Source organism: Schistocerca nitens, chromosome 6 (genome assembly GCF_023898315.1).
Source record: "Schistocerca nitens isolate TAMUIC-IGC-003100 chromosome 6, iqSchNite1.1, whole genome shotgun sequence".
Lineage (NCBI taxonomy): Eukaryota > Metazoa > Arthropoda > Insecta > Orthoptera > Acrididae > Schistocerca > Schistocerca nitens.
Window position 1 is genome coordinate 329,765,024 of NC_064619.1, and position 14,134 is coordinate 329,779,157.

The window sequence follows — 14,134 nt, forward strand, 5'->3', positions numbered from 1 at the left end:
CCATAATCTTGAGATTACACTTTGTGGCACACAGAGAGCCCATGCTATGACTTGCTGTGTTTGACCAGCCTCCAATCACCCTAGTATTCTACCCCTCATAACGTGTGTTCTTTGAGCCATTTTCAACACAGTCACCATTAGCACATCTGAGAATGTCTGCACACTTACTCGCTGCACCGTACTCTGACATGCACCAACAACGTAGGTCAAATGCACAGCATGGTCATACCCAGAGGCGATTTAAACCCGCAAACCGCCCACCAGAGTGTTGTTTCACCATGTATCAGCATTATCCTTAATTTATGGGCATGAGTGTACGTCTCAGATGTTGCCGACCATAGTGCCGCCACAAGAGGTATTGATTTCGTGTCCACTGCTGAAGCACGCTGTGCACACTCATTTGCTCTAGTCTCCATAATCTCAACTGCTGTCATTCACACACGCTTTCTGCCTCTTTCTCAACCACTGTGCTGCATTATACTTAAGCATGACAGCTGGGCCACCCTGCTGCTGAGCACACCACCCAACATGACATTCTTCATTTCAATGACTGCTTCACAGCCTGTGCCATATGGATCCTTCCTAACAACACCAGTTTTTCTGAACTGCATAGATGGGAACTCTGCTTGCAATATATCCTATATTCCCATAACCCTCTTGGCCTCAACCTTAGTTGGTTATTGTCCTGACCCATCTGGCCCCTTCCCTGTCCCCATTCCAGCACTACACAGCCCTTTATTCCACCAAGGCACCAGTCTTTTTACTTCTCTCCTTTTCTGGTACCACCCCTTCTCCCCTGGCCTCCATCTAACCTCCTGCCTACACCTAGCTGCCTTATGCTCTCTCGACCTCATCCCTGCAGTGTGTGTGTGTGTGTGTGTGTGTGTGTGTGTGTGTGTGTGTGTGTGTGTGTGTGAGACTGATCTCTTTTTGACAAAGGCCTTATAGGCTGAAAGCTTAATTTGTGACAGTCTTTCTGTTGCGCCTATCTGTGATTCAGCATCTCCACTATATGGTAAGTAGCAACTATCCTTTTCATAATATTATTCTGTATGTTAGCAATTAGAACAAATATGATACTGGCACTGAAAAATCTCTTGTACAATGACAACTATTTACATTGCAATTTATCCACTCTCGACCTCTTTCCCATCAAGTTGTTCCAAACTAAGGCATACCTAATGCAAAACAATTAATATGTGACCCAAGTGAAGAGCTCTCAACACATCCTACGTAATGACCAAAAATTCTGGTTGCTAATAATATCTTTCGTTTTAAAAGTTTGATTTCTCATACACCAAGTCTTGGCCAAATAAGCTGGAAACTGGTTCATAATAAAGAAATATTAGTTCAACAAAACAGTTAGTTTACTTTCCAAACTTAAATTATGTCAATTCATATAAAGGTAAAAGCATATGCAATGTTACACAAATTGGAGGATACTAATGTATGCTTATTTCTAACACATCCAAGACAACATAAGCTTTTGGTCATCACACATGCTGTTGCAAGAGATCAGTGATTTACATCTAAAAGAGTTAAGTAGAAGATGCCTACCATTTGATGGTGGCGTAGTCGTCTAATTGCTTAGTAGACATTAAAAATATTATGACTGGCACAGAAACTGTAATATTTTTAAGATTAGCAGTCAAAGTCCTCACAACACAGTCCATAATGGATGTAACAGTTATTACTATGTTTTCTTAACTTTATGTCTAATGCCTACCTGACACTTCATCACCTTCTTGATACAGAAGCACCTGCTGATTCTGCATAACTTGAACATTTTGACAATGCCTTGCCCCAGTAGCATGTTTCTCAAGTTCACTTTTACCTGCATTCATTGTTGTATTACATGCTAAGCACCTTGCTTTGCTTGGGTTAGTTGGATCTCTAGCTAACCAATCTCTAAATATATCAATATTCAACCACTCAGATCGGAATAACTTTGGTTTGCCTTTCTTTTTGTCTACACTGTCACGTATTCTTCTGGACTTAAATGAATTACTACTGGTATAGTAGTGCGCTTCATCCTTTGATGTGCTTCTTTTTCTTCCTGTTTTAAATTGTGATGGTCTGTTAATGTAAGTATCACTTACATCATCAAACTCTTCCAAAGTATCTTCATCCCATTCATCATCAGTTCCGATACCATCTGATATTTTATCATTAGTTATTATGTCAGACCTTGCATCTGTTTCATCTCTCACATTTTTTCTTAAACTTTGCATTGATACATCAGTCTTCAATCTCTTTGGCACTTGTTCTATATGAAGCACTTCATTTTCACGCAAATCTCCACTAACTTCACCTTGATGATCAATTTCTGATACTACTGTTAACTTTTCATTATTGTCAATACTCCTTTTAATGTTTGCACTGAAAACAAAAGGAAGAAATATTATCAGCAATAAAATACAGGAATGTGTTACTTAATAAATTCACTTATTTGCAGTTTTGTTGCAAACACAATTTGTGTCACATCATAAAGAAGTCAAACACAGTGAACTGTGTAGATTTTATTTTTCAGTTGTTTACTAGATCTCTAAAAAGGATGTACAGTTATGTTAGAAAGAACACTATTTTCTTATGGATTACTGGCATAGTGTCCACTGCTTCACTCCCATAGACTGCATGGTCTGCAGAGACTTTTTTGTTCATGGTTAATCAAATTTTTATGTTGTTCACAAATTACAACACCTTTTAAGCTTTTCGCACTAATTAAGGCCACATAAGCATGGTCTTTTCCGAATGTACTTCTGACCAAAAAGCGATTCTGGTAGCTGGAGTCCAAAGTTTTTGTTAATCATGCCTTTTGCATTCTTGTGGAGATATTTCTATAGTGACTTTCATCCCCTAACAAATATTTCTTTATATCTAACCAAGATGTGAAACACCAATTTTCATAAATTTTGCTTTAAATTTTTTTTAATGTAACGAAATATTTTCTTAAAAATTTTCATCTCCTATTGCATTCCCTTAGTGGTTGAATTTCCACAAACAAACTTTTTTTTTTTTTTTTTTTTAATCAAGAAATCATATACCAAACACACATTATTTTCTTTTCTGACCGAGAAACTAAATGCCACGTTTATGCAGTTCTAGCTTCAAAATTCTCTTACTAGTGTCACTTTCAAAAAGCTTTCATCCCCTATTTGAGGCCCCTTAGGTGTGGAATTTTGGACAATTCCTTCTTAAGTGGAGCCTACAGTAGAAGATCCACATCCTCTCCAAACTTCAGTTTTCTATCCTTAGCACTTTGGACTGGGCGAAGATGAGTCAGTGAATCAGTCTGACAATTCCATCTGCTTAGAGGCTGAATTTCCAAAAACAGTGAAAAACTTATTAATTTTTCATCTTTAATTGAGATGTCAAACACCAATCTTCAAAGATTTAACTTCAAAAATGCTTTCACAGTGAAATATTTTTATGAAACATGTCAGCTCCTATTTCACCCCCTTAGGAGATGAATTTCCAAAAAGAATTGCATGCTTCTGGTGGTGGTTGTTGGGATGTTTAAGGGGGACTATGCATGCTTCTGTTTTACTTGTAACAGAGAAGCCAAATACAAATTTTCATACATTTAGCTTCAAAAATGCTTGCACAATGATGCTATCTTAAAAATACTTTAACAGTTCCTTATTGGTTATATATTTAAAAAAACTTTCACCCACTATTTCACCCCCATTGGATCAAATTCCAAAAAATGCTGAAACACATATTTCTTTATTTCTGACCAAGAGACCAAATACCAATTTTCACAGGTCTAGCTGCAAAATTGCCTTAATAGCTTGATTATTCTTAAAACAAAAACCCTTTGCCCCTATTTCAACCTATTAGGGCTGGATTTTCGAAAAATCCCTTTGTAACGACACCTACAGTATAAGATACACACCTGCAAATTTTAAGTTTCTATACTTAGCAGTTTGGGCTGGGCGATGATGAGTCAAGTCAATGCTTTGCCTTTTATATAAATGAGGGTTGGAACTTTAATAGTGGCAGCTATTTATTTACAGCTTGTAAAAAACAGATACGTATTTCAAAGTAGTCGCCCGCAAATGAACAGCATAGAGACAGAAGTGATGATACTTTCTGCAGGACCTGACCATTATTTTGCAGGACAAGGCTCAAGCACAACAGTGCAAGCTGTTACTGCTTTGTTTGACTGAAAGGGCTGCTTACTACTATACTACCTACTGCACTCCCCTGACTTAAGCCCTCGTGAGTTCAACTCTATTTCTAAACTGAAGGAAACGCTTCACGGCACTCGATTCAGAACTGCTGCAAATTTGTTGGGCAATAAACCATGCCACTCGAACTGTCACCACAACTGGCACTGCTAAGAGTATCCTACGACTTCCACATCGCTGGCAACAGATTATACACAATGCTGGTGACTACTTTGAAGGTCAGTAAAACCTTGAAACACACATTTATTTTGTACAAGCTGTAAATAAATAGTTGCCAGTATTAAAGTTACAAACCTTGTACATTATTTCCCATCAGTTCTGTACTGCAGTTATCATTATATTACTTTTTTATGGCTGCATATAGCTATTGATGTATATGCTGGATAGCTTCTTCTTTCTTTACTGTCCCTTACTGAGAAAACATTAATAAAGCCACTGAACATGTGAGATACTACAGTGCTGTTGAAATTCCTCGGTATATTTGATACCAGCAATTAAGTTTGCTACACACCCGGCAAATATCTTTAGAAAAGCACTTGCAAAACTTATATTTACAGGGTGTTACAAAAAGGTACAGCGAAACTTTCAGGAAACATTCCTCACACACAAATAAAGAAAATATGTTATGTGGACATGTGTCCGGAAACGCTTAATTACCATGTTAGAGCTCATTTTAGTTTCGTCAGTATGTACTGTACTTCCTCGATTCACCGCCAGTTGCCCCGATTGAAGGAAGGTAATGTTGACTTCGGTGCTTGTGTTGACATGCAACTCATTGCTCTACAGTACGTAGCATCAAATTCATCACGAACGTGGTTTTGCAGTCAGTGCAATGTTTACAAATGCGGAGTTAACAGATGCCCATTTGATGTATGGATTAGCATGGGGCAATAGCCGCGGCGCGGTACGTTTGTATCGAGACAGATTTCCAGAACTAAGGTGTCCCGACAGGAAGACGTTCGAAGCAATTGATCGGCATCTTAGGGAGCACGGAACATTCCAGCCTATGACTCGCGACTGGGGAAGACCTAGTACGATGAGGACACCTGCAATGGACGAGGCAATTCTTTGTGCAGTTGAAAATAACCCTAATGTCAGCGTCAGAGAAGTTGCTGCTGTACAAGGTAACGTTGACCACATAACTGTATGGAGAGTGCTACAGGAGAACCAGTTGTTTCCGTACCATGTACAGCGTGTGCAGGCACTATCAGCAGCTCATTGGCCTCCACGGGTACACTTCTGCGAATGGTTCATCCAACAATGTGTCAATCCTCATTTCAGTGCAAATGTTCTCTTTACTGATGAGGCTTCATTCCAACATGATCAAATTGTAAATTTCCACAATCAACATGTGTGGGCTGACGAGAATCCGCACGCAATTGTGCAATCACGTCATCAACACAGATTTTCTGTGAACATTTGGGCAGGCATTGTTGGTGATTTCTTGATTGGGCCCCATGTTCTTCCACCTACGCTCAATGGAGCACATTATCATGATTTCATACGGGATACTCTACCTGTGCTGCTAGAACAGGTGCCTTTACAAGTACGACACAACATGTGGTTCATGCACGATGGAGCTTCTGCACATTTCAGTCGAAGTGTTCGTATGCATCTCAACAACAGATTCGGTGATCGATGGATTGGTAGAGGCGGTCCAATTCCATGGCCTCCACGCTCTCCTGACCTCAACCCTCTTGACTTTCATTTATGGGGGCATTTGAAAGCTCTTGTCTACGCAACCCCAGTACCAAATGTAGAGACTCTTCGTGCTTGTATTGTAGATGGCTGTGATACAATACGCCATTCTCCAGGGCTGCATCAGCGCATCAGGGATTCCATGCGACGGAGGGTGGATGCATGTATCCTCGCTAACGGAGGTCATTTTGAACATTTCCTGTAACAAAGTGTTTGAAATCACGCTGGTACATTCTGTTGCTGTGTGTTTCCATTCCATGATTAATGTGATTTGAAGAGAAGTAATAAAATGAGCTCTAACATGGAAAGTAAGCGTTTCCGGAGATGTCCACATAACACAGTTTCTTTCTTTGTGTGTGAGGAATGTTTCCTGAAAGTTTGGCCGTACCTTTTTGTAACACGCTGTATATTAGACGACAACAAATTCCTCTTTTCCAGAAGTAATTTTCATGCTATAGCTGGTTTGCATTTTATACCCTCTTTATTTTAGTCACCATCGGTTATTTTGTGCCCAAATAGCAAAATTCAGTGTATCATTTCCTAATCTAATACCCCCTGCATCATATGATTTAAATCAACTTCATTCCAGTACCCTTGATTTGCTTTTGTTAAGGTTCATCTTATATCCTCTCAAGATATTGCCCATTCCATTCAACTATTCTTCCAAGTTCTTTTCTGCCTCTAACTGAATTACAATGACATTGGAAAACCTCTAGTTTTTATTTCTTATCCCTTAATTGTAATTCCAAATTTCTCCTTTGTCTCTTTAACTCCTTGCTCAATGCACAGATTAAACAACATATGGGCTTGGCTATTACTCTTTATCACTCTCTTCTTGACCACTGCTTACCTATCATGTCTGACTCCTAAGTGTAATCTGGCTGCAGTACAAGTTTTAAATAACCTTTCATTTCTTGTATTTTATCACTGATACCTTCAGAGTTTCCAAGAGTGTATTCCAGCCAAAAGCTTTATCTAAATCTGCAAATGCTTACATGCAGATTTGCCTTTCCTTAAACCATCTTCTAAGATTCAGTGATAGTGTCAATATTGCCTTAGGCATTCCTACATTTCTCCGGAACCCAAACTGGTTTTCCCCTACGTCAGCTTCTACCAGTCCCTCCATTCTTTTATAAACAGTTTTTGTCAGTATTTCACAACCATGACTTATTACAATGATGGTTTGGTAATATTCACACCTGCCAGTAAATATCTTCTTTGGAACTGAAATTATTACATTCTTTTCGAAGTTCAAGAGTATTTCACTTGCACTTATCTTAAAAAGTACGAGGGATGATTGTAATTTAACATCCCGTCAACATCATGGTAGAGACAGAGCACAAGCTCCGAGTCTGGAAGGATGTGGAAGGAAACTGGCCTTGTCCTGTTCAAGGAAGCCATTGCATTATTTGCCTGCAGTGATTTAGGGAAATTGTAGAAAACTTTCATCTGGATCATTGGATGGGGATTTTAAAACTGTCTTCTTTCAGAATGCAAGTACACTTTGTTATCCACTGTGCCACTTCACTCTGTCTCTCTATCTTGCACACCATATGGAATAGTTTTGTCATGGTTGGCTGGCCCAAGGATCTCATTAATTCCATAAATGTTGTCTATTCCAGGGGTCTTGTTTCAACTTAGGCTCTGTCAAATTCCACTTGCAGTATCGTACCTCCCAATTCATATTCATCTACTTCCCCTTACCTTTCTACAATATTAACTTCAAGTTCATTTCCCTTGTACAGCCCTTCTACATATTCCTTCCACCTTTCTCTCCTCTGTTTAATACCAGCTTGCCAACTGAATTTTGACATTCGTAATTCAGATGGCTGTCTCCCTTTTCTGCAAAGATCTCTTTAATTTTCCCTATAGGTGACATCTGTTGTCTTAGTAATGCATGCTTCTACAGCCTCGCATTTCTTGTCTAGCCATTCCTGCTTTGCCATTTTGCACTTCCTGTCTAATCTTTTTTTTGCCAGAGACATTGAACATAGACAAAGAGGGGATAGAACAAATTGTTACAGGTTTGTTTGAGCCATGGGACAGTCTCATGGAAATGCCGAAGAAACTGATCTGTCAGGAACTTGAAGATAGACACCTACTAAATCACAAAAGTCTTGAGAACCAATATGAAGTGAAGAATATATTAGAGTATACGTAGGGGCCACAAAGATCCACCATGCATCCCTCACAGCATACATGAATGGTCTTATGAGTGGTACAATGGGAAGCATCTCTGCCATGCACTTCACTGTGGTTTCCAGAGTACTGACGTTAATGTATGAGGGCGTGCTGAGAAGTAATGGCTTCGAATGTTTTATGTGAAACTCAGGAAGCTTTTTAAATAAAACAAATATTATTAACATTCTACATCTTTATTCATGTCTACATTTTTATTTCTCAACATAAGTCACCTTGGGGACAAACGCATTTCTCCCAACGAGAGAGCAGTTTGTTCATACTATCACTACAGAATGAATGTCTTTGCTGACAGAGAAACAATCTCACCTCTGCTTAGATGGCCTCATCGCTATCAAAGTGAAGTCATCAAAGGTGTTAAGTTTTGGAAACAGATGTAAATCAGATGGCACCACATCAGGACTGTATGAAAGATGAGTGATGACAGTGAACCCACGGCACTGGGTAATTGCAGATGTCGCAGTGCTTGTATGTGTCTGGCACTGTCATGTTGAAGGAGAATTTGAAACATTATTACAGCATACTGTTTCTTATGCACCATCATAGTCACATTGTACACTGACATGTTACTTGGTACAATTTGGAACCCTTTGCTGGCAGAAGGCTGCAAATATGTATGCATGAAGAATAAAGATGTAGAATGTTAATAACATCTGTTTCATTTAAAAGTCTTCAGAGTTATCACACAAAAAATTTGGAGGCATAACTTTTCAGCACACCCTCATAGAATACCAATGTCTAAGCAACTCACAAGCGTCAGTAAGGCTGCAGACAAGTCTACTGAAGTTGCACTAACCTGCCAAGACCCAAAATGTTTGGCAAGACATACATCCAGTGTTGAATGTTGATAGAGCTATGCTCACAGAAGTGTCAGCACATGTATCAGAGCAACTCAATCTCAGATCTTGAAACAAAAATGACCAGTTCACACACTGATAATGTCTAGAGCTTAGCTATCTCAAGTCAGTTTTGCCACTTTGCAGACAGCGTGGCCATAAAAGCATGCCAACTGACAGGATTTTGGCACTTTTTAGAGAGTTCATGTGGGCTTTTGGGGAGACAGGGAAGGGACACAAACAGTTTAATTAGTTTCCTGCTAACTCTACAGCACCTTAAAATTTCCCAGGAGAGTAAGTGTGTGGTAAAGCTGTGTTACAATCTTAGTAACAGCTGCTTAATCTAAGGCACCTTGTGGAGGTCAACAGGGTTAGCACTTCATTACACTGTGCGACAGTTGTGATAGCAAATTTCTTAAGACTAAAACAAAGAACACATGGGGAATCAATTGTTGGCATTTTCAGTCAGTCATGAGGCAGCAAACGCATGCAGGACACATCATCACTAAGGAGTGTCCACTGCAGTGGACTGTGTACATGTGAAGCCTCATAACTGATTGAAAATGCCACAGAAGCAACCATTAACAGCTGTACAATGTAGTGGACACTATGTGGTACATGGTTAAAGGAGCTCTATATTCATAGAGTTTTCCTCACTAGCCATTAATCTTATTTGTAGTGTAAATAATTCTGTATTATTGGAAAGTTACATAGGCTATGCAGTGCTCACCAACTTCCTTCAGTACCATTTTACCTCACTCACAAAATTTCAAGATTGATGGTCTGGAGAGTTTTGATCAATTGCCCTAGGTCGCTGTTGAAGTTCCAGTTTATCACATAGTGGAGGCAAATAACTAATGGCACACAACTGAACTGTCTATCTGCGTAAAGGGAAGACATGGTGTAGTACCTACTGCAAACTTCCCTTTCACACTGAAGATAGCAAACTTTCAAGCAACTTCATTTGTGCACTATTATTGCAAGTACTGGGATTTACATTAGCATTACTTAGCAATTACTGTCTTAAGGTTTTTTATAAATTAAAAAAATCAGAAGAAGAGTATCCTGAATTTTGTAAGCTGCATTTCTTTGCTGGCCTACTTTTTTTCTGCCTCAAGTGCTTCACGTTTCACTCCTCAATGTACAAACACTTTCCCAGATAGGATGAATCACACTGCAGATGAGCCATGCCGTGGGGGCTAACAAATTCTTCCAAAATTGGATCCTCTATATTTTATGCTAGTTATCTTTTCTTTACATGATAATGTGATCTACCCACTGGGCACCTCAATGACATGGCTTAATAAAACAAATTTTTTGCCTCTGTATACTGCCCTTCAATAAAACTTTACCATGTAATACACTATTTAGTTTCAACATTATTGTCTTCTGATAGGATCAAATAACAACAGTATATACCACAAAGTGGTAGAAGCTTATTTTATTTAGTATATTAAATAATGCACCGCAGTACATGATCATCATATATGACACTATGAATTAATGTAGGCCTTAACCTGTTCTGAACTTTTTATGTACATACATTATAATTATCTTGCATAGGGTTAACAGAACATGTATTCATGATTCAAACAACTTTGCTAATAACAATAGGTAGGCTACAACATTTGGCACCCTTTTGTAAAATCAAAGTGAAACAGAAAAAACACAAAGCAAGGAACGAGTTGGAGGAAAGCTGAGCTGAGAAATACTAAAGATGGTGGTAATTTTTGAGCCATATGATAAGCACCTAGGCAGCATCTTACCTGGACGAATTTGAGCCATGTGTCAATGTTACCAGATTTGTGCATTTAACTATCTGTGTCACTGCCGATGTTGGAATATGCTTCAAATTGACTGTAAACAAAATACAACTTTTATTATGAAACTACTACGCACGTCCAGGGCGCCTTAAGATATATTTACAGAATAGCAGCTCATTGGACACCCAATCTGAAATTCTAATAACAATATTTCCGTGATTTTTTTGTTCAACAGCTCTGCAGTTGTCACGAGGCCCACGAAAATCGAGTAAACTGCTTTATCTACAATAGACCTTCAACAAATTATCACATGTACTTCCTACACATCAATAAACAAAAACTATATAGATATTATAAATAAGGGAAGTATACGTCGCTTTCTTGCCCAGTTTTCAAACAAATCATGTCACCTACATATTTTTACTGAAGTTGTTTATTAGCCCATGGATCATATTTTACAATATTTGTTGCTACGACTTATTAAAGCCATTCACTAAGCCTCTGTAGGAACATTTGGAAGATTCCTAACCATAGGGAAAGTATAACAAATTATGCTGTTATAAGAAAACTGAATTATTTGTGCTGCTCGAAATTAAAATACAACAGAAATTAAACTTTAAAGCATGTGTCACACAGTGGTAAATTTTGTGTCTGTTCAAAAACGGACGGAGAAGTTTCTGTGCAATTTCCCTACTCTACATTCGAATTAAGTTCTACACCAAAAGACGTAATTATTTCGTATGAAAGTTGAAGTAAAATAAACAATACCTCTACGCAAACACATGCCAAGATATGATACGTCACAAGACACCTTTCCTTAAATATTTCACGTCTTTTGCTAAAACAATCCAAAACTACCTTTTTTCAAATTCAGATGCTGTTCCTGCGCTGGCAAGGATACCACATACTGCACACCATTTTGTTCACCGCCTTTACTCATGACAAATAAAACTATCCATGCAAACACAAAATACAGTGCGTAATATAAAATTTAGTTTTAAAATTCTACACTTTTTTCTGCAAATGAAATTATACAGTTAACAGTGGTCGAGTCTTTAACAGAACGAAGCACATTGAGGGAAATGAAACGCCAACTTTACCAGAGATTATGATTAAACATGCGCGCCACTACGGTACCGTCACTGATGACAGAAGAGTATAAATATATACAATAATATTCGACAACAAATGCAGTATGCACGTTTTTGTACGGCAATTATTGGTAAGGAAAATACCAAGTGATGTAATCACTTTTGACGATTATGTCCTATTGGACATGCATTATGTTTGTCAGACAATGACAACTTTTTCACAAGTTTTGGCGTAGCATCCTTAAGTCGGTTTCACACACGCAACGAAAGTGTCGCCACAGGTAATGGCATAATGCAATTGTAAGACTATTCTATGTGTGAACTCCCAGTTTTTAGTGGCGCAACTTAAGAGACGCAACTTTTGTCTCGCCACAAAAAGTTCAGCTTGGTTGTAGTTTGTTGCGCCACTTTCCTACCACCAATGCTCCCTGATTGTTGTATTTCGAACCACGAGCTTTCCGTCGCAGTTACTGTACTCCATTCGATTACAGTGAGTTTTTATTTTATTTCTGAAAAAAAGTGAAAACAGTTCACTTCTGGAGCTACAAAAACAGCTACCTATGTTTGATTTTCTGTACCAGCAATGTGTGTGTGTGTGCGCAATGTTTCCAAACCAATGACATATACCACAACCTTAATAGATTTTTGTATAAGTAAATATATAAACTTAATATATGTAACTAAAAAAGTGAGTTGTATAAACTTCGTGGGACCAGACATTCTATAAACTGTGGGTTATATGCAAGAAATTGCTCCAGTGTTCGATGTGGCAGCTCTTAAACTAAAAGTTAGTTGTTTGAAATGCCTAGTATATCGACCAATGTACAAGTTTCTAAAATTTTGGAAGATTGGCGTGTCAGCAGATGATATTTACACACCAGCTGTTGGTTAGTATGCCACTGCAGACAGAATTTTCGTCTCTGAATGTTACTTCTATTTATAGATGTTTGTGGCCCCTGATTTATCCCTGTGCGAGTTCTATTTTCAGATCCAACATTTGGGTTTCGTCTTTCTTGTATTCAATTCTTTCACACACCTAAAAGGCCATACCTGCACTATAAGATTAGTATCCGCTCACATGATTTCACCCAACGCTATATTGAAAGCTGTGCAACTATGGAGAACTCTCGGCATCCTGTATGCAACTTAAGAGACGATTTACAAATGCGTTTACCATTGCACACCACTCCACACTAAGCCAGGTTCACAATGTAACAAAAATGTTGCCACATCTAATGGCATACTGCAGTTTGCAAATGTGAACTCCCAATTTTTAGTGGCGCAACTTAAGAGATGCAACCACAAAAAGTGCAGCTAGGTTTTACTTTGAAACTTCCTGGAAGAGACTCGAACTCGGGACCTTTGCCGTTTGCAGGCAAGTGCTCTACCAACTGAGCTACCCAAGCATGACTCACACCCTGTCCTCACAGTTTTACTTCCGCCAGTACCTCGTCTCCTACCTTCCAAACTTTAAAGAAGCTCTAGTGAGAAGCATGCAGGACTAGCACTCCCCAACCTTGATGTCAAGCTCATCTGCTTCGATTGCCCCATTTGCTTGTATACTCCTGTAAGTTGTTTTACCTCCATTTATGAAAAGGCTACAACACTCCCTCCCCCCCAAAAAAATATTTGCATGCCTTTTCTATCTCTAAACATATCCTGGTTTCAAGGTCCTTTGCAAATTTGCTTGTGATTGGTAGAGATGCATCATGACCAGATTTACAGCTTCTGCCATGTCATTTACATATAGAAGAAAAATAATGGCCCCATACTGAGCCCTGCAGTACACCATATTTTGTCTTTTTGAATGCTGAGAACATATTTTCGAATGTGTTGCCCTTTCTGTATTTTATCTCTACATGTTGTTGCCTACTTTTGATAAATGTTTTGATAATATTGTTTTCCCTGCATCTTATGCCACTCTGGTTAGTTTGTGTAACAGGATTCTGTGGCATACACAATCAAAAGCTTTTCATAGGTAGAGGAATAAACTAACTTGTTCCTGTTTTTCCAGTGCCCTGACTACATAAGCTGTGAAATCTGCCACAGCTGTCTTTGAAGGTCGATCTTTTAAGATACCATGCTGTGTACTATTTATTATGTTATGTTTCTCAATGAAATTTACTGTTCTATCCTTTTTGCCTGTTTGTACAATTTTAGACAGTACAGATGTGATGGCAATAGGTCTGTAGTTGATGGGATTCTCTTTGTCTCCTCTTTTATATATGGGGATCACTTTGCTTTTCTTTAGGCAGTTTGGAAATATTGTTCCTGTAGTATTTGATTTATAAGGAATGTGAGAGACTTACTTATCTATTTAGAAATATGCTTAATTGTTTTAAGAGATATGAGATCCA

General features: G+C 38.5%; 1 protein-coding gene across 2 annotated transcripts in view; it reads right to left on the reverse strand.

The window, feature by feature from the left end:
• Nucleotides 1-11,776, reverse strand: part of LOC126263716 (uncharacterized) — a 61,521-nt gene extending 49,745 nt beyond the window's left edge. The window contains exons 1-3 of one of the 2 annotated variants that reach the window (XM_049960860.1): nt 11,545-11,776; nt 10,690-10,780; nt 1,727-2,379 (exon numbers count right to left, since the gene is read on the reverse strand). In XM_049960860.1, the coding sequence (XP_049816817.1) occupies nt 1,727-2,379; nt 10,690-10,780; nt 11,545-11,626 (826 nt within the window). In that variant the 5' untranslated portion in view covers nt 11,627-11,776. Of the gene's footprint in view, nt 1-1,726; nt 2,380-10,689; nt 10,781-11,454 lie in introns of both variants that reach the window. The other variant, XM_049960861.1, reaches the window with a different exon arrangement.
• Between the last annotated feature and the right edge of the window lie 2,358 nt (nt 11,777-14,134).